Raw genomic sequence first — 27,696 nt, forward strand, 5'->3', positions numbered from 1 at the left:
TGATATGGCAACTAGTTTCAAGTGCCCTTGGGGGGGTCAAGGCACAGTTTACAATCCCATTTAAGAGCTTGTTCTATTACCATGCTGACAAACTCTTAGACAGGCTCAGAGAGGGAGATGAGTGCATTTTGAAGCTACTTCAAAGGTCACACAAAACACAGAGGGGTCAGCCTGAACCAGAATGATCACATTCTTCTTGCGAGAAGACTCCCTGGAGTCCAACTGAAGGACATTTGACAGCTGCTGTATTAGCATCTTCTGGGAAAGTACTGAAATCTCAATTCAGTTGACATTTAACAGCTATAATTTGAGCTATAATGATTGTTCTAATTACTCCATTTAGAAAAACAATGCATATTATTGTGACAAATTAAACAGCCAACACCACCTGTGAAAAAAAAAAGAAAAATTTGCTGAGCTTTTAAAAATTTGAATTTGAGCAATGTGAACTCCCCACTCTTCCTTCCCATAACTGGGCCCCATCAGTCACATGTTTCTTCTTGGAAAATAGCAGTTTCACAAATGCAAAACAAGGATGTTGCTGCCTGTGCTGCTTCTTGGCACACACACACACACACACACACACACGTCCTCAAATCCGAGCTACTTTGAGCCACGCTGTTTCATCTGGTGCTATCAGGGCTGATAAGAGCCTCTTGTCTTTCTGGGTCTGCTGCAGCTGCTGTGTGGTGAGTGGCAAGCCTCTCTGATGACTCTCCTTTATCTTCACATCAAGCAATTTGCTGCTTCTTTCATTTTGATACTTGTGCCAGATTGAAAAGGAAAACTTTGCTAAACTTGTTTCTGAATGAGGTTAAAGCTAGGTAGTTGCATCCTCATCTACATGTAAGTTATGGACCACTCAACTTATTTAAAAAAAATCATCTTTAATCCATGTTTAATCTGATTTTCTGGTCCCTCTGTATTGTAGATGTGACATTTATCATCCTTTGTAGTTTAATACCTAATACACACACACACACTACACACTCTTAATACATTTAGGATTAAATAAGCAATACTAAGATAAGACGGTGCTTTATAGTACTTGAAGGGTATCGTTTGAAAAATTTAAAAATAAGTTATTAGATCGTTGCACAAAGGTCTTTTTACCTAAACCTTTATTAAATTTAGTACAATACAGCAATGTCGCCCAAGTCATGATTGTCTTAAGAGCTTGAAAAAGAAGGCGACTGGACTTCTTTATGTTTTTTGAAGTTGTTTCACCCCTCACAACTGAAAAAATGTCTTCGATTAGAGGTGAAATGTCTTTAAAAACCTTAAAGAAATCCAGCCGCCTTCTTTTTCAAGCTCTAAAGACTACACTATGGCAATATTTTTAACATGTTTTATGACTGCAGTTTTCTTCTAATCACGGGGGCAACAGTATTTTAGTGTATGGAAAACATGTTCTGACAATTTAAAAATCGGAAGCGAAAAAGATTCAATCGGTGTGGGATTTTAGATACTGCCTACATAAAAGGTCAGCATGTCTTAACATCCATGATAGGAAAAAACGAATCAATTCTTTAACTCCTTTTAAATCTCTTTTCAAAACACACTGTATGGTGTGAGAAATAAAACCAAAAAGGGGAAATAGCGGTGAGTCTGTCATTACACTTTGCAATGTGTGAGGGATATTGCCAAATCCTTAAAGTGGGCGTTCTGTAACCCTCAACAGCAACAGGAAAGGAAATCTACAGAAGTTGTAGCAAAATATTTCTTTTAACATGGAGACATGACTCACCGAGACCCGAAAATAAATTCTGCATAATGTATTCTCATCTATATGTTCTGAACATAATTGGCCGAAACACAAAGAATAGCCAGACTTCATTTATTCTGCCTTTATTTTAAGTATGTCATATTGTGTTATTGACAAAATACACTCCAAGTCTAATACGCTTTTCTGCTCTCCACCTCGTCTCTCTCGCTCGCTCTCTCTGTCTTTCCTTCAATTGCCTTTTGTCAGAGCCACAGGCAATTACCTATTAGTAGTAAGCAGAAATTCTAAAAAGGAGAGCGGGGGGAAATGGGGGGCCTTTTTGCACAGTGCTGATAAGAAACGGGGAGAAAATTCCATTTCTCTCTCATTGCAAAACGCAGTCTTCACCAAATAGTTATTTTGGACTGAGGGCAGCGATCTAACAGTTTGAGTGATAGTTACAAATTATACAAATTTTAGGTTATACCTCCTCATCTTATGGAGGTTTTACAATGCCACTACGAACATAACATTTCTGGTCAACGGTTGAATGTTATTCTAGACCAGAAATGCTTATAGGCAAAATCTAATACGTCATTTGTGTCTTTAGCCTACAGAACAAATTGAACTGGACTCTGAACAGTCGCCTGATGTTGTGCGCATGCTACATGTTAACCTGAGGAACTGTGAGTTTCTCAGCTTATTCTCAGAAACAGGCAGGTTGAGTGTTACAAGACCACAGGAAGTTTCCCAATGCTGTACCACTTACTGGTTCTGGGTAGATGTCTGTATGTTGGTGAGTCATGCACACACACACGTTCAGTACTGTGCAAATGTCTTATTTCTTTCCCCATCACATATTTTTTTTAGATTTTTCTTGGAAAATGGCTGCAGTGATTTATCGAAACATGCATGTATAAATTGAAAAACAGTATACAGGGTAAAACCAGTTCTAACAAGTGCAGTCAAAGAGTGCAACTCTCATGAAGGGCAAAGGCTATACGAAAACTTTTTATTACAAGATGCTAACGGCGCCCTGCTTTCATATCAACACACTGATGTTTGACTTTTGACCTATGACCTTTTAGCATTACATACTAAAATGGTGTGTTTTATTATCTTTACCTGTATGATTGGAGTAGAACTGGCTGAAATCTTTGGCTACTATAAACTGTAAAGGAGGAGGACAACAGGACAATTTGGTAAAATTGTTACCAAAATAATGAATATTGCACAAATTATTTCCTCTGTATTTTTTGTATTTTAGTTTTCAAATTCACAAAATCATTTGAGTTATTTTCCCTTTTTTAAAGTCTACTTTTCATTTTCTTTCAGTTAACAAAAATAAGCTTCATGACCATTTTTCTTCTTCAAAACAGCCTGACCTCATGTAGGCATGCTTTCTTGTAATTTAAGTAGTCTTCAGGAATAGGTCTCCAGGCATCTTGAGGGAAATTAAAAACTCTTCTTCAAATCTTGTCTGCCTGTTGTTTCATCCTCTGCAAGGATGATCTGCTTCAGTAATATTGAGGCTCAGGTTCTGGGGAGGTCAGTCCATGACTGATAGTATTCCACTCTGTGTTTTTTCTATACAGCCATGCTTTTACTGCATTGGCAGTGTGTCTGTCATCACTGTCATGCTAAAAAATGGAAACACTGCCACTCAGATGCTTTCCAGATGGTATTACACGGTGGAACAAACTTTGACAGTACTATTCTGTGTTCATAGTTCCATCAGTTTTGACAAGATTCACAACCTCTCTGGTGGAAAACAGCCCCAAACCGTGACAGAACCTCCAGTGTGTTTTACAGATGACTGTAGATGACTGCTGTACCTCTCTCCTGACCACCTCTGTACATACTGACAATGATTTAAGCCAAAAATTTCACATGTGAATGCCACACTATTTTCAGATAAGTTTGTGTGTTATTTGGCTTAAACAACTGTAGATGAATCCACAGAACTAAAAATTGGTTAAAAAGCAGCCAATGTCCAGAGAATAAACCGGAGCACTGCTGTTCTAGACCACTTTAAAAATTATTAGAAAGTATGGCTTCAGTGAAGCAAAACTAAAAGAAATGAGGGGTGATTCAAGATTTTTGCACAGTACTGCACGTCAGTCTGAAATGTAGTTCTGATGAAGACATTTATAAGGGAATTAACAATAAATAATTTGGCATAATTTTAGAGAATTCCCAAGAGGTTTCCTTACTACTGAGTTGCTTGAAGTCTTTAAAGAATTTAAAACTCTACTCTCACATTTTTATGATTCTGCTCCCTCGTAATGCTGTTTATCAGTTGCAAACTTTCGTTACCATCTGGTATTTTATTTTATAATATAAAATGACACCTGTCCAAAATTGAAATGTCCAGAAATAAATATTTAAATTTTACTCAACATTTTTAACAATACTTTCATGCACTGAACACAATATTTTGATCTTCTAGTAACAAAATCACTATTGTCATGTGAAATATTGTTTTGAATGTTTTTTATTGTACATACGCTGGCTTTAATGCATTAAATTCTGCAAAACGTGATCGTCTGAATAATTTGCACAAATTTTAAAACTACATGTCTATATGTCAGAATTTAACGGTGTTCATTATACAATTAAATGTCCTTTTAATACCACTAAAAAACTCAATTCCATTGTTTTCTGTTACTTTGGTAATCAGTTAGTAATTGCTTTAGTACTCTAAACTATTTGTCTTTTCTTCCACACAGTACCTTACAGTTGCAGAGATACTGATGTAGGCTGTGACGGCATGTCCGGGAAGTGCTTTGTAAACCAGAACAAAGATTTCTGTGAATTTTAAACTTCTGTGTAATGGTAAGTTCCCTAACTGATTCTCGAACTAAAGAGCAAGGTTGACTTTATATAAAAAGCGCAGTATGTTTGAGAAACCAGTTCTCATTTTGCTATAGTCACACTACGGACTGTGACATAAGAAAATTATTTGTCTCCACAACTGCTTGCTCGCAATCTCAGAAAAAAAAAAACGAATCAGTGTAATCACTGGATAACAACTGATTTTTTGTTTTTCTGGTCATAGGAATGTTGCTGTCATACTTTGACTCTAGCCATTTTGTTTACGTCAGACCAGTCAGCAACCATGTAGCAAACACAAGTCGTGTGGGAAAAATATGACTGGTTATGACTGGTGGTTGAAAGATGCTGCCAGTTCTTGTGAAACTGATTGCTAAAGCCTTACGAACGTCACGTCTAGCGATTGGTCAGTGACTCCCTGGTAACCACCGGCCACTAAAAAACAAGGTGTCTTCGAGCTCCTGGAATTTGTTGGGGGTTGCACCTGGTGACAGCCAGCAACTATTCACCAACTTGCTGGGGAATGCATATTTTTCCCTGGTGACCAGAGGTTGCCAGCGGGTTACCAACAGTTTCTAGGCCTATGTGACTGAGGTATTATTGTTATTATTGCAAGCTCAACAAAGTCCAGTTACACTGTAACAGGTGATAAAATGTAATATATTTTATATTATTATTAAATATTTCCCTCAATATTTATAATAATAATAATAATAATAATAATGGATTGGATTTATATAACGCTCACATTCATACACTGGTGGAGGCAAGCTACGGTTGTAGCCACAGCTGCCCTGGGGCAGACTGACAGAGGCGAGGCTGCCATATCGCGCCATCGGCCCCTCTGGCTAACACCAGTAGGCGGTAGGGTAAAGTGTCTTGCCCAAGGACACAATGACCAGGACAGAAAGGCCGGGGATCGAACCGGCGACCTTCCGGTTACAGGTGCGCTTCCTAGTTTCATCCCTTTTATTTAACAGTGTAAGAATGGAAACATGATAGAGACATCTATGGGTGATATCTCTTTTGCTTTTCAGCAAACAGAGCTTTAAATGTCACTTCCCCGGTGTAATGTTGCAGAAATGTGAACCCAAGATGCCACGAGTGTTGGCTTTTATTTATGTGCTTAAATTTTTATTTTATTTTTATTTGTTTATTTGAGTTTGTCAAGTGTCAGTGCTCAGTTTTTTTCTGTGCTCCACAAACATGGCATTTTTTTAATTTATTTATTTTTTTGCTAGAGATCAGTGAGGCAGCAGATGCACAGTGTGTATACTGAAATATTATGCGTTATGGAGATCACATCCAGACCCTTGAAACACCAAGCTGATGATGTCTTTTGAAGCGACAAGCGTTATCACTCTCAATTCCTCCCTCACACAATGCACCTTGTCACTCGGGAAGCAATAGCAATTCAAATATTGTTTTGACAGAGCATGAAAGTTGGTAATTTACCAATAATGCATTTCATTTTGGCTGCCTAACAGGTTTTATCATCATGATACCCAAATGGATGTCAGTGATTGTCATGCTGGTGACATTTGTGAACGGAGCAAGAAATGGTGAGTGTAGGTGTCGGAGGAAAATGGAAATACCTAACCACCAATTACAATGACAATTCTTACTATCATTTTGTGCCCTTTGCCTTGGAGATTTTACCTAGTAAAAGACTAAACATTTAGAAAAAAAACATCTGAACAATCTTCACATTATGTCTTTGTTTTTTGTTTTTTGTTGTTGTTGTAATTTTTAGATGATGGCATACAGCCCTGTGCAAAGATCCACACATCCAGCTCAGTGGTACCTTTGAGATCCCCTGTGATAGCTACTTGTGTCATCAGAGAGGACTGCCCTCTGGTCACTGGACAAGCTGTTCATATAGAGTGGCGCCTTGATGATAGGCTTATTCCCAGCAGTCCTGAAGCCAGTGAGAGCAGCAGGGTTTCCAGAGCTGTTATATCAAGCTTCAATCACACGCGAGCAATCCTCACCTGCTGTATCCAAGCCTCTCCTCCTCAAGTAGTCGCAGGCGTGGAGATCCGAGCTGGATGTGAGAAGCATCTATGATTCTTTTGTACACGGACCAAATTAAATTCCATTTAAAATTTACTTTGTTTTTCTTTTTACCTTTAGATCCACCAGAAGCACCACAAAACCTCACCTGTCAGACAAACCTCACCAACCCCAACACAATCACCTGTAGCTGGGACCCTGGGCAGACGGAAACCCACCTGCCCACAGAGTATTCCCTCCATACTGAAATATGGTAACAATATGTAAAACATGGAATACAAACACAAATATACAAAATATGGATTACAGTGAAAGACTGGTCAAGCAGTAAATATCATACTGGTATCAGGCGTGTTATCTAGGCTTTGTCTTTAAGGTTGAACGACTGTATTTCTTAAAATGTAATTTCATCATTTCAGGGATGATAATGAAAACTATTCTTATAAACTGCCACAAGGAGTCCATCACTATACGATCCCTCGTTTTGAATTTGTGCTGTTTTATGACATGAAAATATATGTGAAAGCTGTGAATGAACTTGGAGAGACAACCTCAGCACCACTCGTTTTAGAACCTGTCAGTTCGGGTAAGGAAAATATTTTGGGGTTTTTTTTTGGGGGGGGGGGGGTTCTCATTTTTAGCATTCTTCAAGCTCTTTTTGTATTATAAGTACTATATTTCACTGACAATACTAAATTGTACTTGAAATTAGTGGAAAAAATTATGCATGCTTTTGTTTTTGTCACTATTTCAGCTAAGTTTGACCCACCCAGTATTCAAGTGATTCCTAAAAAGTATGGCTGCCTGAGGCTGAACTGGAATTTGTCCCCAGATCAGGCCTGGCTCCAGGCTTGCAGGTCATTAAACCTGGAATACCGATTTAAGTCTGTTGACAGCACACAGTGGAATGACCCAGTGAGTGCAAATCAACCCCTTGTTGATATAAACTGAAAATGTGTCTTCCCAAACATTTGATCCAGTAGCTATAGACATCCAAATGCTGACATTCCTTCCCTGAAGTTACATTGGATATGCAAGAACTTATGTTTGTACATTCTGTGTCCCTGAAAAACATGCCAGGTCTTTGTTCAAAATGCTAAAACACCTGTGGACATGTGTCACCTGCTGCATTGGACTCGGTATTTTGCACAGATTAGAGTCAGATACCAGCAGAGCCCCTGGAGTGAATGGAGCAGCAGCCAGTCTGGTGTCACCTTGGAGAGTGGTAAGCCTGTGATCAATTCAGACTGACACCGTCAGTCAGTCAACCATTTCCCAATCTATTGCCTTTTCTTCCATTTCCTGCTCTTTTCAATATATGCTAATGTCATCTTCTGCATCTGCCATTACTTTTTGCTATAGCGCAGTTTGTATTGAGCTCTGTTGCAGTGAATCCATAAACCTGTCTTGGATGAAAAAGTTTTCATTTCCAAAGAGTAAAAGGAGAAGTTCAGGTTTTTGACGTGCAACATGCTGACAGGTGACTCTTTCTTTTTAGCTCCCACTGGACGCCTAGATTCGTGGATGGAGATATCTGACGATCCCCTGCTAAAACAACTCAACATAAGCTTGTTTTGGAAGGTACACACATCACACACATTGCTTGACACCTGTCACAAATTGATGCATTTTCTCTTCTAGTTTTGGTGGAGCATGCGAGGTTGTCTTTTAAAATATCTCCTCACATTTTTCCCTTCTGTTTCAGCCATCAAAAGGATTTCGTGCCAATGGTCAAAATGTGTCATATATCGTCTTGGTGCAAAGGAGAGAGGTGTGCTCTACAAGGGAGAACTACTGTACTTTCAGTATTTCTAGGAGCATTAAGAAAGTGTATCTAAAGGCTTTAAATGCAGCAGGGACATCTTCCACTGTAGTACACATTTACAAACATAAAGGTAACTCACTCAGGAAACAAATTAATGCATCATATGATATGAGATGTAGAATATGATATGCATCTTTTTCTGTCTGCAGCTCATCCTGTGGTATTAGATGCCACAGCAGTCCCATATGGAAACAATTCATTTCTTGTTCAGTGGAGAAGCATGGATTCCTCAGGACTCATCGATTATGTGGTGAAATGGAGACCTTTGTTAAAATCAGGCCTCTCCCACATCCAGTTTGACATTGCTGGCCAAAACCAGTCCAGCATTGTTATAACAGGTATGTTTTACAGTATTTGTCTTCGACTTTCCTAATCGGATGATTATCCTCTACAACAAGAATTCGAACAATCACTCTTGTGCAAGATCTTCCTTTTCCTGTGCTTAACCTGCCTCTACAGACTGTTAGACTCCTGTGGGCAATGATCCACCCTAACCTCTTCTCACTCATCAACAGGCAGCTTTGAGCCCTACAAGCCCTATGGGATCTCTGTATATCCAAGGTTTACGGATGGGATAGGCCCTCCTAAGACATTTAATGCCTACTTGAGAGAAAAGGGTAAGTCACCCAAGACACAAAGAGTCTCACACAAGCCAGCAGAGGTGTGAGCCAGACTCCCTCAACTTTGAAGTAGTCAGAAGAGTGTTGACTTACAGAATATATATTTTGTAATCGTTCACAGAACAGCTGATACATGATGAAATAATGCCCTCTTGTGGAAAGAAATGAATGGCCTATTGGAGTAAAGACCTGAGCTGTGTAATATGATGTCTAATGGTTAAAAACTCTTTCTAATTCTACTAATCACTTGTGATGTTGTTCTTTTTAAAGCCCCATCCATGGTTCCAAAATTAAATATTCAAAAGAGCTGGAATTCAGATATTAAGATTACCTGGGAGGAAATACCATTAGACCAACGAAATGGAAAGATCCAAGACTACACAGTCTTCTACTGGAATCAGAAGGGACCCGTTAACGGTAGATTAAATACCTTATCTCTGCTATGTTGTATAGGATATTTTAAGTACTCGATCCGCTCTAATGTTTGACTGTTCTTCAGTTGTCAACGTAGATACAGAAAAAAGAAGTGTGATCCTTAAAGACCCCAGTGTGCATGGAGCTGTCTTGATGGTTAGCACACTCGGTGGGAGCTTGAATGGGTCAGCAGTTCATTTTGAATTTCAGCCCTTTGGTTAGTACGATCATTTTTTCTTTGGAGAAAGTCAACACGAACAGAATAGGATCAGACGTGACATTACGTGTTTTTCTTTTCTCAGATGAGGTCGCTAGTGCGGTGATTGTAATCGGATCAGTTTTTGGACTGTCATTGCTGATTATTGTCATAGTCCTGACTTGTTTCTCCAAACATAAAAGGTAAGCTCATGCTCATACTGTTTAAGCTGGGAAGCTGTAATGTTTTTCATTCTTAACTTACAACACTAATGCTTTTTTTTCTTTAACTTCAAGGTTTAAGGGGATTTTTTGGCCAGTTGTTCCAGACCCAGCTAACAGCGTTGTCCTAAGATTGACATCAGAATCAACACAGGTGTGAAAGCGGACATCCACTAGGGCAAAACAGAAATGTTTTTAAACGTTCATACGTTCTTTATCACTAATGTTTTTGATTAAAGCAGCAAAAATCTGCAATATGTAGAATATGCAGAGGTTGAACCCTACAGGGAATGACTGCGAAATTCTGCAGGAACAGTTTAGCTTCTTCCTTCTCATTATTTGGTGTAATGCCCCGTTAATTTGTTGTTTTAGTTTACAGTGCTTTTCAGTGAAATTAAGACAAATTTAACAAATACCCGCTAAACACAGAGGTTCATTTAACAGAGAAAGAGGCTGTTTAAGGTCTTTATCGGGATCTGGTGAAAACTAACAGACTTAATTTAGAGCATTCCAACTGATATTAATTTCTAATGTTGGATATTTAAAGCTTGTTTTGCTGCATGAGTGAAAAAAAGACATGACATGGTGTAAAGCCAAGAAATTGATACTATTGTTGTCTCACTTATTTTTCTCTTGCAGTATACCCATCCTTCATGTGACAGCGAGGATCCGATATATTTGTCCCACCTCAGCTTTCCGGACATCCCTATGAAACTAAGCAAAGAGGAGGATGATCTTTGGATAAACAGTGCAGAAGAGACCAGTGACCTTGGAGAGTCTATTTGTGGTTCGCCGTTCATCACCGAATACTCTGGCTCAAACAGTGACTCTGTTCCTTATGCTACTGTGGTGTTCTCTGGTTTTTGTAACAGCCCACCACCCAAAGAGCCTCATGTCTACCTGCGTTCTGAATCTACACAGCCCCTCTTAGAGGCAGAGGAACCTCTCACTCCGAAGTGTTACCAGAATCTAGCACTAGGTGGGATGACAGAGGAGCAGCATTTTTTTGGGCCAAGTCATGATTGCGTACCTGAAGAAGTGGCAGACCCAGAGAGTCTTTGGGATGACTTTCCTTTTCTACGAGCATTAGCCATGAATGATACTGAAAATGACTAAGACACCATTGGCAATTATGAGTAGAACTGCTTTGTTGGAGGCTTACATAGATCTAAGTATGTGCAATGAATTTAATGTGATAACGTACACAGCTGTAAATGACATGGCTACTAGCTAGATTTTTTTTAAGCTGATAGAAATCATGTTGATATTTAATGATTATCACTCCAAAGTTTTTGTATACTTGGTAAAACCTCTGCAGAAAATGAAGTTTCTTTTTGTTTTTTGTTTTTTACTATATTGTTGAGATTATATTTTTGTGGATTACATGTGAATTCTCTGATTAAATGTTTTACACCTTAAAAATGTTTTCAATAAAATTATAAGTACTGTTTAATATTTTAATGCTGAATATATACTATTTAAAACATCACACTAATCTGAGGTTAGCAGGGCAAATTTGCTGGTTCATTTAAAACTCCTCAGAAATGTCACATAAACTGATTTATAGATCCATTTATAAAAGTTGTATTAAGGATAATTAGTAACAGTAATCATCTGTAACAGACAACTTAACAGAGAACCAATTTTAAACTGGTACGTTCTTTCTAGCAGCAATTTGTTGCAAAACATATAATTTGTTTGACTTTGTTTAGGTAAATATGTGAAAATTGGCAAAGAGAACAGTTTGGCAGGCATAAAATAATATTTTTGCACCAACCAAAGAATTACTGCATGAAAACTTGGCGTATCAGTGTCACCTTTAAAAGAAATCAGAAGAAACTTGACTAGTGGAGGACAAAAAGAAGAAGGGTGAGGCCTAAAAACTATCTACAGCAGACAACCAGAATCTGAAAGTCATGTTCTTAAGAAATAGGGGGGGACAAACAAAGACTGGACACATCTCTCGAGTCTCTCTGGGATACAGGGAGAAAAAGGGAGAAAAGTTACATTACAAAAGTAATGTTAAGTTAAATTATACAAGAACTGGACTGAAAATCAGTGGAAATTGATCTTGTAAAGTGGTGAATCCAAATGTGAAATTTCAGGTTCAAAGAATCTTTAATAGGAGGTCAGAATAGAGAAAATTGAAGCTGTGTCAAGGTTCGGAGCTGCATTTCTTGTATGAATTAGTGGCAGAAATGTACCAACAGATTTTGATCCACCGTACGATTCTGGAAAGTGTCTAATTGGCAAAGCTTTATTTTTCAGTATGACAGTGATCCCAAACACACTGCAGTAAAAAGCACACCTGCATAGAAATTAAACACAAAATGGATCAACATGCGTCATGGATTGGTCTCTCCAGAGTCCAAATCTCAACATTATTGAATCAGTGTGGGATCGTCTTGACAGAGAATGAAAGAAAAGGCAGCCAACATCCAGAGAACATCTGAATGTCCTTCTGGAAGCCAGGAAAGTTATTCCTGAAGAATGCTGCAAACTACAAGAAAGTTTGCCCAAGAGAGTCCTGGTTATGTTGAAGAACGCAAGTGGTCATAGCAAATAATTTAGCATTGTACAAACTCTGTTTTTGCCTTATTGTATTTCCTCGTTTCAATACACCAATTCCCCCTTTTCCCAGCAAAGAAACGGGTAGTGTTTTAGGAGGTTTGCACACCATTGTATGTCAGCAGTTATAAATTGACAGTTTATTATCATCAGTGCTCTTTTTACTGCTTTGAGAGGTATTTAAAAGTAATAGTAATAATTTTGGGAGGGGAGCACTTCTCATTAACTGCGACTGCTTCAATTATTAAACCAAACAATCTTCACTGAAAAATAATAATAATAATAATAATAATAGTAATAATAATAATTAAAGCTGCAAGCAGCGTTATGAGGGCCCTCGCACCCCACGCGTCGAGCCACGCCCAACACCTAAAACCAGCACGTCCGATCTGATGTCACATTGATGGAATTCATGCATTTAACCACCAGCTAACATTTCATCTCATTCAATCATGATTGTAGTCGTCCCACTAGGTGGCGCTCTAACCATTAATGACAAATGGCATAACAAACATTTCCGAGCTCGAGTCTCATCACGCCTGCGACCTTTGGGAGAGATTGGACATTGTGTTTTTGAGTGACAGCAGATTACTGCTTTTGGCGAATGATTGAAACTCCACGTGCCGCCATGACCTCCGTTTACCTGAACGTAAAAAGCTTCGCAATTTAACATCACAAAGGTCTTTAGATTCCACACACTGGAGAATGGTTCAATATGATGAAATCCCTTGGAGGAGTTCGTCAAAGTATGAGGCCTGAAAGGAGGGGAAAATGTCACCAAAATTACACATTAATTTTAAAATGACTGACTTCCTGTTGGATTTGGGATATTGCTCCAAGAGACTTTTTAGTACATCCTGATATCTCCTATAAGCTTACCAGGTTTCAGACTGATAAATAAAACACAGAGCAGGGGCTGATGTTTTGAAATTTTGTAGGGGGCGCTGTGGAGCCAATTTGCACTATTCAAGGAAAATGATCACATAACAAGAAAGCCATTATCACATTGAAGCTGTGGGCCAAATTTCAAGACTTTTTAAACTTTCTAAGCCCCTCAAAAGCCACTTCATTGTTCATGGTGAACCACGTTGCCACCAGGGTGCGCCGTTCAGTTTAAAGTCACAATTTTTGCACTGAAGCATCATGAAGGACAGATGGTGATATTCACCGCTTTTGAGGTGGCCATGATGAACCTGTAAAAATCAGTACAACAAAGTGAAAGACATGACATTTCCTGTTCCCACTAGGTGGCGCTCTGCGTATTCCTGACAATGGGCACATCAATCTGTTCAGGGCGGGTCTGACATCATGCCTGTAAAGTCTGGTACTGATCCGACTGGATTTCATTGAGTTATACTAATTTGTTTCTTCATGGCGAGACATCAATGTTCGCCATGCTGCTGGGGTCACACCCTTTTGTGAAAAGTCACAGTTTTCACGGTATCCCAAGACCAACTCCTTAAGACTTTCCTGGAGAAATTTCAGGCTGCAGATGTCACCCATCACAATACTGTATCCTAAAGTGTAAAACATGACATTTCCTGTTCCCACTAGGTGGCGCTGTCCCTGGTGTCAAATATGGCAGTTGAAATATGTTCAGGGGTGGAGCCTTATCGTATGTGTGCTCTTTGGTCCAGGTCGGAACATGTATGACAAAATGAGAAGCAATAAGATTTTCATGGCGAGTCATCGAAATTCGCCGTGGTGCCACGGCCTCACCGTATCCCGAAAACTCAAAAGCTCCGCAATTTAACATGGCCCAGGTGTGTAGTTGAGACTGACCAAATATGAACCTTATGCAATCAAATCCCAAGGAGGAGTTCGAAAAAGTTCGAGGCATGGAAATGGCAAAATTAGAGCCAAAATGTCACCTTCACTTCCAAATGGCGGACTTCCTGTTGGGTTTAGGACATGGCCATAACAGACTTTTTGTGTGCGTCTCTAACGTTAGATATGTGTTCGAGTTTCATACATGTAGGTCATACCCACACCGGGGCTCGCGTTTTCATTTTCTAGGTGGCTACTGAGCCAATTTTCCCTTGATATTTCTGAGGACATTAAAATGCGTAAATTTTCACCAGACCTGACGCGTGTGCAAAATTTCATGAGTTTTTGAGCATGTTTAGGCCCTCAAAAGGCCGATTCATTTGCCGTAATAATAATAATAATAATAATAATAATTATAATAATAATAATAATAATAAACGGAGCAGATACAATAGGGCCTTCGCACTCTCAGTGCTCGGGCCCTAATAATGAAATGTAACGATGAAAGACTCCAAAAGTCGTTTTACGATCGTTTTTATCGACGTGCTCTGGGATTGTTATTTTAGCCTAGTACAGCATCTCGCAATCGCTACTCGGCTAGTTTAGTCTAACCAAAATGGCGATCCTCATGTAGGGGTCGAGTGTGATTATTGGACGAATTTTTCAGCAGTTTTAGACAGTTTATTCTCCTTGTTATCTATACTGTGAGCCATGTTCACAAACATAGGCCTGAGGGCAGTCCTCAAGGTCCCAGCTAGTGTTTTGCGAGAAAGCTCGGCAGCTCTCTGTTGTGCTGCATCAGTCAAACCGTGGACGAACAGGTCGAGTTTACTGTCAGGACCAAAAGTGAGAAGTGGTAAGTGTGGGGAAGACCAAACTTGCTTTGTAGGTAAATATCAATCAAAACGTGTGTTTCTGTGAGCAGTTCGTTATTTCGCTAGGTCCTCTTGGGAAGTAACTAACACGAACGGCAGGCGGCACTGTTGGCGGAGCTGCATGTTACCGTGTTAAGCGGAAAGACCGCATACTTGACGTCTGAAACGATTTTCACCATAATGTACACCAAAGTGTAGCAATCGGCTTTGCACAGCCTCCCTACGCAATGCATTTCTCTACCACACAGTTGTCTCCACACCACCAAGACAGTGTGAAGTTATTGTCAAGTGTTTCTTCAGCTGCTCAGCTACTTGTCATTGAAAACACTCTTTCACAAAAACCCATAATATGTTCATATTTCTTTTGTTGAGTCTATGAAAAATGCCAGGTGTGGGATTTCCCATAGATTCTAACAGATTTTTAGAGTTTCAAATGTGTACAACTATGTGTGGCTGATTTTTTCTTTTTCAGGTAGGAGATGATGCCACACGCAAAACCAAGCAGTGTAAACACAGGGCAGTTTCACAGTCTGAATAGGCTGTTGTTTTAAGTCCTGCTTCCTTTGTTGCAGATTTGCTCATTTTCCCTTCCAAAAACTTTCTGTGCATAAGACAGTCTAAAAATATTAAAGTGCGCAAGGATCTCCTGGTGTGCACAAACCGGGTTATATCTGCATGTGGAGTCTTGATTCTCTTTTCATACTTTTCACACAGTCTCAGCTCCCACACAGATCAATAAATGCATGCTGTGTGGAAAACTGGGACATCTGAGTTTTGCTTTTTTGGGGGTTGATTTGTGTGTAATTTCTAAGTAGACAGGATAGCTTGTCAACTCTCAGATAAAAGGACTTTGAAGAGCGTCTCACGGCTCTTTTCACACACCTCTGTGTGCAAAACTGATGCCTGCTAATCAGAGGGTTGTTGCACACACAAGGTGTGAAACAAACAAGAAGAATATCAGAAATATTTTTGACACGAAGTCTCTAAAAGAGGACTAGGTAACAGTGTAGCGCTTTAGCTACTTGAAACTTTTCTCCCCTAAATGTTTGTGTGGTTGTCTCCCCTTCTGCACTTCTTTGCTGCTTAATCTGATGCAATATCTTGCTTTCTTATCATAATATCTGGAGCATCTACAGAAGCTCTGCTTTCATTTTACCCCTCAAGTCTACTAGAATATGACAGCTTTTTTTCTTTCTTTTTTTTTCTCACTGTTGCAACCTATGCACTGACAGTCACAGGTTTGCCAGCCATGAATAAGAGCTGTTTGGCTTGCAGGCCACTTCTCTCCAGTGCTATGACTAATACAGCAAAGAAATACTTTTTAACCCAAGGTTTGTACGCTGTACACTGCAGTCTAACAGAATTGAAATCACCAGCAGTGTCTCAAGGAAAATGTACACTGTCTTGAAATTTTTTACTTTGGTTTCTGCTGTTGATAACTTTCAAATAAGGTACAGAAAATTTCTATTAAACTGTTCTCAACAGCAAAGATTACTGCCAGGTGAAAACTCAGTGCTCTTTCCTGATGAGTTTCCATCAGTGGATTGCAATATTAGTTGCACATGTTGGTGGATTTTTAAGGAGGGCTGAACTGTCGCATAACATTAGAGAGGAAGTGACATCATTTGCTGTTTTGATATTGAAAACCACTGCTCTTATCACCATCTGATATGTGCATAGTTGCGTTTTAGGGTGAGTGTTTGACAACCGTTTTAGAAAGATTATCTTAGTTTTACTCTACAAGTCACTCCATCAGTCACGCAAATTAAGCTTCATGAATCATTTCATCATCCTGTAGATTTTATTTATGTATTTTATATTTTTTGTTACAATAAATGAATGATTTTCTGACAACTAAGCTTGCAGCAGAAATGTTTTTATTATGTATTATCGCAGAGAGGTGTTTCTGTACAAATGTTCAGAAATACCTCTCTTTTACCTCGTGGTAAAGTTATCCCAGAACTTAGGGCTCTGCTTATACTACCCTATTACCTGCTGTGTTTTTGAATCATTTCCATTCATGCTTATAGGAAGGAGGATCTAGGAGTATTTCGGGATAATATTTAGAGGGAAAATACTCCTCATAATTTAAAATGGCTTATTCACAAATAAATATTAGAGATTATAAGTAACTTTCAGGCTTTATTGTTTATCATACAGCTCTCTTACTCTCTTGCTGTGTCTTTGGGCTTATTTGTCATGCTCATATATTTCAGATCATCAAACTAATTTGAATATAAGATGATAACCCAAGTAAATGGAAAATGCAGTTTTTTAGTGCTGATTTCATTTATTAAGAGAAAAAAGTTACCCAAACCTATGTGGAAAAGGATTCATCTAAATCTAAGAACACTGTGTTACCTTTGGCAGTCAAGCATTTGCAATAAGTGGCAATGAGTCCTTCACATCATTGCGGAGGAATGTTTGGCTCACTCTTCTTCGTGGAATTCTTTTAGTCACATTGACGTGAAAGGTCATGTCAAAGCATCTCTATCGGATTTAAGTCTGGACTTTGAATAAACTGCTCCAAAACTGTCATTGTATTTTAAATTTTCTGTTGTTTGTTTTGTTTGGGGTTTTTTTCCGTTGTTGTTTTAGAGCCATTCAGAGGAGGACTTGCTGGCTTGTTTTTGATCATTGTCCTGTTGCGTAAGCCAAGTGCGCTTGAGCTTCAGGGCACAAAATGATTGCTGGACATTCTCTTATGGGATTTTCTGGTAGAGAGCAGAATTCATAGTTCGTCAATTACAGTAAATCATCCACCTCACGAAGGAGCAACAGGAATCAAGCTTGACTGTTTTTATGATGTGCTTATGATGGTGACCCCAAAGGTTTTTGAGAGATCACCAAGATCAGCAGCAGTGGTTTTTTGCTCTGGAACTTCCCCTTAGATACTATTGTTTTGAGTGTCTTCCTTATTTTTGAATCATGAGCACTGACCTCAGCTGAGGAAATTGAGGCCTGCATTTCTTTAGAGGTTTTGTTGGTTCTTTTGTGACCTCCTGGATGCACTCTTTGTATGCCTCACAATCCTGAGAAGGCCTCGTCATGATAAGTGCTGTTCCGAGTGTTGCAAGTTTTCTCCATTTGTGAATAATGGCTCTCACCACAGGTTGTTGGTGAACCTTAGAAATGGCTTTGTTAGTTGATAGTTGCTAATCTGTTCTTGAGTTTCTTTAGATCATGGCAACATGTTGCTTCACTTCACTTTGTCAGACAGGTTCTACTTAAGTGGTTTCTTGATTCAACAGGTTGCTTTTTCACACAGGGTCAGATAGGTTTGAATAGGTGTTTTTGTTTTTTGTTTTATTTAAATAAAATAAATCATTAGCAAAGCAATGATTCCCTTGTTCCCTTCTACTTTCGAAATGAGTTTAATCTCCTAAGCAGTGGCTCTGTAGTTCAGTGTTTTACACATTTGCCAGACAAGTGAACAATCCCCGATTCGATCCCTTGAGGGAGAATTAGATCCCTGGAGGAGGCACAAATCCTTTCGGGGTTACATCATGAGAGAATCTGGCCAAACCAAACACGTGGAGCTACCTGCTGTGGTGATCTCTTGTGAATAACAACTGAAAGTAGCATTTTGAATCTACTAAACATGAATGTTTGCAGTGATGCATCTGATTTCTCAGTTGCAGGAAGCTTTGCTGTTCCACAGCCAGTGAGACACTATGCCCGGGCTGCAAAGAAGAAGAAGACAGGTATTTTAAGAGGAACCATCATCACCATAGTATTTGCATGTGAGCATTTTTACATGTGTACATAAGTTAAAGAAAGAAAGATCCAAAAAGTATTTGGTTTCCTCCAGGACCTGAGAGCCAGCTCAGCGATCTTCCTCCAACAATGCTGAAGATGGATTATGCAGCTGTTTCCCTTGCTCAAACGTAAACATATACAAAATGATTAATATTCAGACTTTCTATTAATTATTTTATAAAAGTGGATGCACATATTGATTGGTCTACTCTTCTAACACTTGTATTTTCTGCTAACAGAACTGATGATCTTGTCAAAAGGCTTCTTTCACTGGAGTTGGCTAGTCATGTAAGTTTGTCTTTTTTGATGTACATTGTTTGGCCCTCTTGTGGGAAAGCAGAGGCATAAACAAGTAGTTCAGCGTTAATAACTAATAATAATAATCTCATCTTCAGAAGGAAAAGCTACAGCTAAAACAAGAACAGCTAATTGCAAAGGTCCAGAGAGATGAGAGTGACCGAAGCTCAGAGGAAGTACAAGGTGAGGTGTTGTATTTTTCATTATGTTGCACATAGTTTCTTCACTGAAAAAAAACATGGGATACAACTTTTATTTATTATACAATGTTGAAATGCTCCTGTTCTTTCTCTCCTCAGTGGCTATATTGACTGCTAGAATCCGAAACTACCAGGAACATTTGCAAAAACATCATAAGGTGAGAATAAAATGCATTTAAATTAATCAGCAAATTTGTTAGGTTGACAGGTTAAAATGACGTAACACATCTAGATCAGTTGACTCTCACCACGAGAAGTTTCATGTATGAATACGTCTCTCCACATTTCCTTTATGCTTTTGTGAGGCCTACATGTGCTACAGGATATCCTGTGTACTCCCCCACATTAAATAAAAAGATGCGTAGCATGGCCAAGGTCGGAAGTTTCCGTGTTACATCATAGCCTAAACATTTTTATTAAAATTAACAACTGTTTAATGTGGCACGAGGAAGCAGCTGTTCCTCACTAGGTGTCCTGATTTCTAGCGCATTTTGCTCTGTTTGTATTCACTTTCAATATCCTGTGTTGTTTGATGCTAGGATAAAGCAAACAAGAGGCGAATGCTTATGGCCATTGACCGAAGGAAAAAGATTTTGAAACACCTTCGGTTGATTCGCTACGATGCCTTTGAAAAAGTGTGTGAGCAGCTGGGCATCACATACACCTTCCCCCCAGAGTACTACAGACGGGCCACCCGTCGCTGGATGGCCAAGAAAGAATTCTGCATTAAGGTAGCAAATAAATAAAGGTGTTGTTTTTTAAATCCACATCATCTCTGCACATTAATGTATACTCATATCTGTTGGGAAAAACTTAAAACTTTCCATTACACACAAGTGTAATGGAAGTGTAGCATATAGAGCATCTAAGGCATTACTCAAGCCTTCTGGAAACTTTTCTCTGTACATTAAAGTGTTATTTTATGCCCCCCACTAACACTTGGTCATATGTGTTTGTGTGTCTGTGTGTGTGTCATCTCAGGTCTTCAAAGCAGTGCAAAAGCAAAAAGCAGAGCAGAGGCTGAAGATAAAGCAGAGTTCAGGCTCCACAGACACAGAGGCAGCAAAGACAAATGCAGCTGACATCTAATGAGACAAAAGCCACAATCTGTACACCTTAAGATGTAGTGATGTGTCATGTAGATAAATAAATGTTTTTCCCATGCTGCCGTCACACGATTATACTTTCTATTGTTGTCATTTTGATACCAGAACTGTCTGGAGATGTCGAAGATTCATAAGAATAAAATATCTGAGAAAGCCGGGTTGGAATAATCCTCCAAAGTGTAATTGAACTAAAGCATGACTACTAGATGTATTAATTTAAGATGTCATTATAGAAAACCAGGAAGCCAGAAACTCAAGTACAGGATTAATATGCTAATTTTAAATAAACCTACACTGCAAAATCTCCATTTTATCTGAGAGGATACTCTGTGTTAAACCACATGGCAGAAAACTAGCGCTAAAATGTTATCACTAGATTGACTGCCCGTTATTATGGCTTCATATCAGCACTGGAGTGTTTTGTTTTTGTTTTTATGTTTTGTTAATCAGCTGTCAGTGGCAGTTCACCTCATTTGTACCAAGTTGAGGCATATCAGATAAGGACTTCTTCCTGGCAGAGTACTGTTTAAGCAGTATTCAGGCTTTGTGGAAACATGAGATTGACTTAATCCAACTTTGTTTAGGGTCATGAAATGATTGGTGGTAGAATGCAGTATAATTTATCTTTTGAGTGTTGTTTAAATGTGCAGTAAGTTAATTCAAGTTAGAGAGAAATTGTTAAAAAATCAAATTAAAAATTCCTGACATTCCTGGCATAGTGTTATATTGGTAAAAATTGGTGAGCTTGCTAAAGCATCTGATTTAAATGTACAACATCGCAAGGTTAATTTAATTCTTATATAGGGTATAACAAGACCGTCAATCAAAAGCTATTTTTACATTATACATTCATGTGAAAAGAAGGCTTTACAGTTTCATATAGTTTTGTGCGTATTCAAATCCTGAGTAAATCCATCTCTTCTTTTGCATACTACACTAGTCATATAGTGTGCTAATAGATTAAAACCTCAAGACAAGAACGTGTTGCATTTGTGGGTGTCATATGAAAGTGTGGCCTTAACAATTCTAACTGCATGGCTTCCCTGAAGTGTACTGATCTGTCATGAGATCAGAAAAACTTTAAACTCCCAGTCACATACATGTGCTTGTGATTTGAGGTTGTGCCCTTTATCAGACTTTTTAAAAAAAAGCAACAATTCCTGTTAATGGACTGATTTTTTGCCAGTGAATCGCCACAGATCTTTGTCATCCCCAGAAAGTGCAGGCTGTTGCCAAACCAGCGTTTCACAGCTCAAGCTCGTCACAATTTCCTGTGTGGTGTGCAACTTGTCATTTTGAGCAGGTGGAGCTCATACTCTCACACTCTTCTGGTAAGTGACACCATTTTTTCCTTTCGCAGCAGATAAACTTAAAAGTTAAATATTCTTAAATTAAACATATAAACTATATTTGCAATTCGTGCACATGTTATAGTTAAAAGTTGGCCTTTCCGTTATGGCTGCCTTGATGTAAGATAACATGGGCTTTCAGTTGTTCTTTGGGTTAAAAACAAAGAGAAATTATTTCTCAGTGTCACCACATACATGACTATCTTTCATACGGTACTGTGAAAATAGTCCATGTTACACTAACGTATTCCTGCAACAATTTTTTATTTAGATTTATTTTTTTTACAGGGAAAGTCCAAAAAGTATTTTCTAAATCATAACTTGATTTACCTCAAATGACAGAGTAAACTGTTGCATGCTGTGTTGAGAAGGGTTTTCTGTAAATATGTGATGTTAATTAGTGTGCAAATATCTAATGCTCTCTAATATGTTTTTGACTAGGTAGTTAAATCACAGAGCAAGTAAACAGACCAAGTGATCCAAATGTCAAACCCAGTGGTCACCCATCAACCAGGTGCTGGCGGCTATGGGACTAATGTTCAAACAGGAGAGTGGAGCACAGGCTTGTGTGCCTGCTGCAGTGACTGTTTGGTCTGTAAGTACAAGGCACATCATTTGTGCATGCACACTTTGTTTTGTTTGTTTTAGACATTCACAAATGTACTCGTGTTGTTTAGGTGCCGTCGGTTGTTTCTGTCCACTGGCACTGAGCTGCTACACAGCAAATAAGTATGGTGAAAACTGCTGTTTGGGTTGCGTGCCTGGAGGCTTAACAGCCATGAGGACTCACATGAGATTAACCTATGGTATCCAGGTATGTTACCCATGCAACTCAATACAGTTATTATAAAATCCAAACTTCAGAATGCCGTACGTTATGCAATTAGTCTTTAGGTTGCAAGTATTGCACGTATGATAGTCTGTTTCAGTTTTGCTTTTATGAAAGACACAGATTTTGCAAACATGGGAAATTTTGTGCGTTCCCCACAATTGAGAAATCTGCAACATTTAAGTAATTTCTGCAATCTTTTCACCACAGGGAACAATATGCAACGACGCCTTGATGACCTTCTTCTGTGGACATTGTGAAGTGTGCAGGATGGCAAGAGAAATCCGCATCAGGAATGGAGAGATTTCACAGTAACAAGAGTTTTTCATGATGCTCAGCTATTGTGGAAGTAACTTGTTTACCCATGGAGCTTTCATGCAAACAAAAAAAAAGCATTTAATGAAGTATGCATTGTTGTGTGTATTAAATCTTTGGCCCTAACTTGCAAGAGCAATTGTGTATTATTGTAAATAAAGTGCATTTTCAACAGGCATCACATTTTTTTTGAACAACTTTTTGAAATTTGATTGCTCACCTTATTTCGTTTATTTCTCAATGTAAGAGTTATGCAACTAAAAACGTTTCTAGAAAAGATTGTTGGGTGTTATCATAGATCAGTTGTGAGCAGCTGAGTAAAAGGTTCATCTTCCTTATGAATTATAATATTAGGTCGAATTGTACTGGTTTGAAGTGCTTAGACTTGCCATGAAAACACTGGTTTGCATTATATTATATATAATTATATAATATGTATGACTACATGGTGAAAAATGGTCTATCTATCTCTGTAATCAGTGAGCTCCTAATTTACAACGCGGTTGTACCTCGTCTAATCCCGCCCCTTTCTTTTACGTATTTACTACATGGGACTCTGATTGGCTATTTATTTCGTGGCCTGGCAACCAGAAGCGGCTTTACCAAACAGACAGACCCCCCACCAGCTAAAACATTCGAGCTAGCTGTTTTGTCTGGAAAGATTCAGCTGTCCAAATTCCATCATGTCTTCAAGGACTCTGCCGCTGCTTTTTATTAATCTCGGCGGGGAAATGTTGTACATCCTAGACCAGCGTCTCCGAGCTCAGAATATACCTGCTGACAAAGCTAAGAAAGGTAGCTAGTTTAGCAGCTTTCCAGCTAGCAACACAATTGTTATCCTGTTCCAGAAAAAATGTTAATGTTAGACCGCAGTAAATGCACGTGTATGTTGTTCGTTTACGTGTTTGTGTATTGATGATGTCGGTGTCTCTGTTGAATCACAAAGTCAAAATAAGACATGTCTTTTCGTAGGAGAGTGTGACTGGAAGCCCTGAGTAAATTTCAGTGTAAATCCAAGTGCTCCGTTGTGTGCCATTGCCGCTCTGTCAGTTTAAAATCACTGGTTTGTTGTAAAATGATATTAAATGATGTTAAGCATTAACCACCAGCACACGTGGCAGTCTTGAAATGAGCTGGGTTTTTTTAAAACCTCTATTATCCATTACTCCATTACTTACTTACTATTTTCCTTTGGATTGATAAAGTTTCCGCAATACCTGGCTGGATAGAGGCGGACAGAAAGAGAGGTATTATTTCAAGATGCAATGAGGCGCTGATGCATTAGTAGCTCTTTTGTTCTGCTTTGGCTTAACCTGAACCCTGCCTGCATAAACAATAGTACCTGATGAATGAATAACAGATGAGCTGACAAACAACGTCCTGCTTCATTGGTTGTAATAACCTTTCTTATATGTGTATGTGTCTATATTCTAAAACTCCAATTTTTAAGCTTCCAAGGTGGCGTTTGCATACATATGCTGGACAAATGACTTCACTTCATGAACCAAAGTGAATTAGTCATATACCTAGAACCCCCAGTATGTTAGCCACAAAGTAATGTTGGCTTTCCCAAACTTGAGTGATCTAAAATTTAAGCACTTTTTAACTAAACCCTAAAGGTTTAGTTAAGGTAAGCATTGCCGCTGCAATACTGGTAAAAAAAAGGCAAAACCTCCCCCCACCCCCCCAAAAAACATCTTTGGCTGTAGGATTTCTGATAAATAGGTCTGCTGCTTTGTTAGGGTCTTTGGGTTTCAGCTCTGGGTAAAATCGTTTTTGGCAATGTAGAGTGTAGAGCGCTCATCTGCCTGCTTCTGAGCCTATAGTATGGGAAGGGCATTTGTCTAACCTTAATTAACATTTTGTGCTTAATTGGTTGTCTGAATAGTTATGAATGACATCATCACCACCATGTTCAACAAAAAGTTCCTGGAGGAGCTTTTCAAGCCACAGGAGCTATATTCCAAGAAGGCCCTACGGACTGTGTTTGACAGGTTGGCCCACGCATCCATAATGAGACTCAATCAAGCTAGTATGGACAAGGTAAGACAACATGTATTCATATACAGTCTGTGTGTTTTTAATTTACTCTTGTGCTCCTAATGTTTTGTTTGCATTTTTAACTACAAGCATTGACTTTCTATCCATGCACCAGTTACATTTCTTCAAAACCACACAGAGATGTTTTTATCGCAGCCTTTTCATTATGCATATTGGATTAGATTTGTTTTAATGTAACATTTTTGTTGTGTTTAAGCATAAGGCACATTCATTTACATTACTATGTCTCCCTCTAGTGTTTATCACTCAACAACAGCATGCATTTATTTCTGATGCCTAAGACAGTATGTTGACTAATGTGTCCTGTTCATAGCTCTATGACTTGATGACCATGGCTTTCAAGTATCAGGTGCTTCTCTGTCCACGACCTAAGGACATCCTCCTTGTGTCCTTCAACCACATGGATGCAATCAAAGACTTTGTGAAAGATACTCCCAGCATTCTCAGCCAGGTTGATGAGACTTACCGACAGCTGATAGAGGTACTACATGTGGGACTTTGCTGTCTTCACATTTGTTACAAGAAAATATAGTCAGAAATATTTTATATTACTTGTGGGGATTTTTTTTTCCTGCAGTTTGCAGCAAGATATATATGTTTTTGTTTTTTAAGGTAGCATGCAAAGAAGCTCCCCAGCTTGGTTAAGTACATAAAGATAAATGAAGAAGTTAAGAAAAGCTCATAGGGGAAAGAAAATCAAGGACATTCTTAATAAGAGTGTAATCACGTAGCATATGAACTGGTTTAACACTCTTATACTGCAGCTGGTGATGTACTGAGAGTCACTACTTCTCCTCAGGCCTTCTCCTCCAAGAGAAAACTCACCTCTTGGGTTAGAAATGACCAAGCAAGCTATAAAGGCCCGCTTAAGACAAAGAAAGCCATCTAAGCTAGCTATTTCAATTCTGTGTTGCCAGTACCGCCAGCATAAATAAATGTTTTCACCAGTTAAGATTTTTTTTTAATACCAATATGTATTTTTAGATGTATACGCCTTTGTCCAGTGGTGAATTCCAGCTGATTAGACAAACTCTTCTTATCTTCTTTCAAGACATGCATATAAGGGTGAGTCATCATTTGTGACATTTAATTATGAAGATGGTATAACTCATTTGTTCCTGCTTGTTCAGTTAATGTTTACTTTCTCTGTGTGTTTGTACCTTCTTCTATGGCAGGTATCTATTTTCCTCAAGGACAAAGTGCAGAATTCAAATGGCCGCTTTGTTCTTCCCACCAGTGGTCCTGTGCCCCATGGCACGCAAGTCCCTGGCTTGATAAGGTATCACAGTAAACAGCTCTTATCCCTCAGACCAGGCACTCTGAAGTTTAAAGAATATTGTCAATAACTAAGACTAAATAAGTGGCTTTGATAATATACTCTTTCTCTTTTCATTGAATTTTAATGTCTGCCCCTTTGTCTTGCATATTGTCTCTTTGCTATCTCACTTGGACACCGTAATCTGATTTTACGTAAGCTTATCTGTAGCTAATTGCATTAGAGAGGTCTTGTTCAAGAAGTATTTGACTTCTAATTTTAGATGCCGTGCATGTTTAGCTTGGATCAAAATTCTTAAGGATTTGCTGTGTGAAACATTTAAGCAGGAAATAAAGGCTCTTTATCATACTACGTACTAAATGCTTTCCTGTCTCTATTTCTCTCGGGGGTTTTTTGTAGGATATTCAGCTGTACAGGTGAGGAGATCACCAGGCTGAAGTTCAATAATGGAGGGAACTATACCACTGCACTCCGTGAAGGGTCTTTTGACATCTTTGGTGATAGAGTCACAAAACTGGGCACAAACATGTACGATGCTGGAATCTTCCCTTATATAAACATGCCTTGTTGTTATTATGCAGTTTTAATTTTTTGTGATAGTAAGCCAGGACGAGAGGGATTTAAAAGCATAAAAAAGAGAAATTGTCTGATTACCCTTTATAAAGGATAATGAAAGGAACTGCAAAAGCACCCTTGAGGTAGTGTATTGTGTTAAGGATGGCATCAACTTTTTTCTTTTTTTTTTAAACTAATACTGTGCTTACAGTTTCCAGAATTTGCTTAAATAAATTAATTTTTCTTTCTATTAGTGGCACTGGCTATCACAAGAGACTAAAGCATATTAAATTCAACCTATCCTGCACAGCTGGAGAGGTGTGCATTTGATTAAACTCACCATCCTTTTATTCTAAATATGTACCTTTGCTGAATGCAGCCCTAAAAACATCAGTTTACTTGTTTCCACAATGCACAAGGTTTGGTTTAGGTGTTGATTTGCAAACGTCTGATGCTTAGTTTTGTGGTAAGGATACAGGAAATGTTTTCTTCTGATGGTGGTCATGTTTGCACAGCTGCTGCAGCACAATAGAGCAGTTCACCACCTCATCAGCTTCATGTTAAATCTTCCCGAAGGCCTTTTGCATTCAAACAGCAGCTTTGATTTTTTTTTTTTTTTCAGCAATCCTACAATTTCTCTCTGAAAGTTCTCTTAGTTTTCCAAGCCCCACCCTCCCATTTTTGCTAATATTTGATGTTTCTGAGAATGATAGGCAGCTGCTTTCATTGCTTAAGCTGTTAATTGTCTGTTAACAGCTTAAGCAGTGAGTCACAGCTTTGAAATTTTCATCATCTGACATTTCCTTGTGATGTATGTGCACAAAGCCCTAAAAACCAAATTTTGGTCTGACACTAGTCAAAACTTAACAGAGCGCAGATGTCTTGGTGTGCATTGTTTCCTTTTTCACTTTAA

The 27,696-nt window shown here is 38.7% G+C and overlaps 4 protein-coding genes across 6 annotated transcripts in view; all 4 read left to right on the forward strand.

The window, feature by feature from the left end:
• Positions 1–535: 535 nt before the first annotated feature.
• Positions 536–11,273, forward strand: csf3r (colony stimulating factor 3 receptor (granulocyte)). Of its 3 annotated transcripts, none has more exons than XM_031740704.2 (18): positions 550–689; positions 2,316–2,501; positions 4,435–4,540; positions 6,025–6,099; positions 6,291–6,587; positions 6,671–6,803; positions 6,970–7,136; positions 7,305–7,465; positions 7,631–7,775; positions 8,049–8,131; positions 8,256–8,445; positions 8,525–8,713; positions 8,891–8,992; positions 9,266–9,412; positions 9,495–9,626; positions 9,712–9,808; positions 9,902–9,980; positions 10,466–11,273. In XM_031740704.2, the coding sequence occupies exons 4-18, from the start codon at positions 6,036–6,038 to the stop codon at positions 10,940–10,942; spliced, it is 2,463 nt and encodes an 820-aa protein (XP_031596564.1). In that variant the 5' UTR covers positions 550–689; positions 2,316–2,501; positions 4,435–4,540; positions 6,025–6,035; the 3' UTR covers positions 10,943–11,273. The 3 variants fall into 3 exon arrangements, with proteins under 3 accessions (XP_031596563.1, XP_031596564.1, XP_039476105.1); XM_039620171.1 differs by having other exon boundaries at positions 2,316–2,391; XM_031740703.2 differs by lacking the exon at positions 2,316–2,501 and having other exon boundaries at positions 536–689.
• A 3,475-nt stretch (positions 11,274–14,748) lies between these two features.
• Positions 14,749–20,473, forward strand: mrps15 (mitochondrial ribosomal protein S15). Its single transcript, XM_031740680.2, has 8 exons — positions 14,749–15,017; positions 18,672–18,740; positions 18,848–18,923; positions 19,035–19,083; positions 19,191–19,275; positions 19,392–19,450; positions 19,832–20,023; positions 20,274–20,473. The coding sequence occupies exons 1-8, from the start codon at positions 14,873–14,875 to the stop codon at positions 20,379–20,381; spliced, it is 783 nt and encodes a 260-aa protein (XP_031596540.1). The 5' UTR covers positions 14,749–14,872; the 3' UTR covers positions 20,382–20,473.
• Positions 20,474–21,505: 1,032 nt separating this feature from the next.
• LOC116320962 (cornifelin homolog) lies at positions 21,506–23,069 on the forward strand. Its single transcript, XM_031740707.2, has 4 exons — positions 21,506–21,729; positions 22,189–22,342; positions 22,425–22,561; positions 22,787–23,069. Exons 2-4 carry the CDS (start codon positions 22,231–22,233, stop codon positions 22,889–22,891), a joined length of 354 nt encoding a protein of 117 aa, XP_031596567.1. The 5' UTR covers positions 21,506–21,729; positions 22,189–22,230; the 3' UTR covers positions 22,892–23,069.
• Positions 23,070–23,171: 102 nt separating this feature from the next.
• oscp1b (organic solute carrier partner 1b) overlaps positions 23,172–27,696 on the forward strand; it is a 9,766-nt gene continuing 5,241 nt past the window's right edge. Inside the window, exons 1-6 of the mRNA XM_031740705.2 lie at positions 23,172–23,686; positions 24,780–24,934; positions 25,266–25,433; positions 25,937–26,017; positions 26,128–26,231; positions 26,628–26,756. Of these exons, the coding sequence (XP_031596565.1) occupies positions 23,575–23,686; positions 24,780–24,934; positions 25,266–25,433; positions 25,937–26,017; positions 26,128–26,231; positions 26,628–26,756 (749 nt within the window). The 5' untranslated portion in view covers positions 23,172–23,574. The remainder of the gene's footprint in view (positions 23,687–24,779; positions 24,935–25,265; positions 25,434–25,936; positions 26,018–26,127; positions 26,232–26,627; positions 26,757–27,696) is intronic.

This window comes from Oreochromis aureus, linkage group 11, assembly GCF_013358895.1.
Source record: "Oreochromis aureus strain Israel breed Guangdong linkage group 11, ZZ_aureus, whole genome shotgun sequence".
Taxonomy (NCBI): Eukaryota; Metazoa; Chordata; class Actinopteri; order Cichliformes; family Cichlidae; genus Oreochromis; species Oreochromis aureus.

Bases quoted from the DNA above. Each gene is read 5' to 3' on its own strand.
- csf3r (XM_031740703.2), top strand. From the start codon at position 6,036: ATGATACCCAAATGGATGTCAGTGATTGTCATGCTGGTGACATTTGTG. The intron at 7,466-7,630 runs GTGAGTGCAAAT...AAAACATGCCAG, and splicing joins GCACACAGTGGAATGACCCA to GTCTTTGTTCAAAATGCTAA. The intron at 9,981-10,465 runs GTGTGAAAGCGG...TTTCTCTTGCAG, and splicing joins TGACATCAGAATCAACACAG to TATACCCATCCTTCATGTGA.
- mrps15 (XM_031740680.2), top strand. From the start codon at position 14,873: ATGTTCACAAACATAGGCCTGAGGGCAGTCCTCAAGGTCCCAGCTAGT. The intron at 15,018-18,671 runs GTAAGTGTGGGG...CTGATTTCTCAG, and splicing joins AGGACCAAAAGTGAGAAGTG to TTGCAGGAAGCTTTGCTGTT. The intron at 18,741-18,847 runs GTATTTTAAGAG...GGTTTCCTCCAG, and splicing joins TGCAAAGAAGAAGAAGACAG to GACCTGAGAGCCAGCTCAGC.
- LOC116320962 (XM_031740707.2), top strand. From the start codon at position 22,231: ATGTCAAACCCAGTGGTCACCCATCAACCAGGTGCTGGCGGCTATGGG. The intron at 22,343-22,424 runs GTAAGTACAAGG...CGTGTTGTTTAG, and splicing joins CTGCAGTGACTGTTTGGTCT to GTGCCGTCGGTTGTTTCTGT. The intron at 22,562-22,786 runs GTATGTTACCCA...TTTTCACCACAG, and splicing joins GATTAACCTATGGTATCCAG to GGAACAATATGCAACGACGC.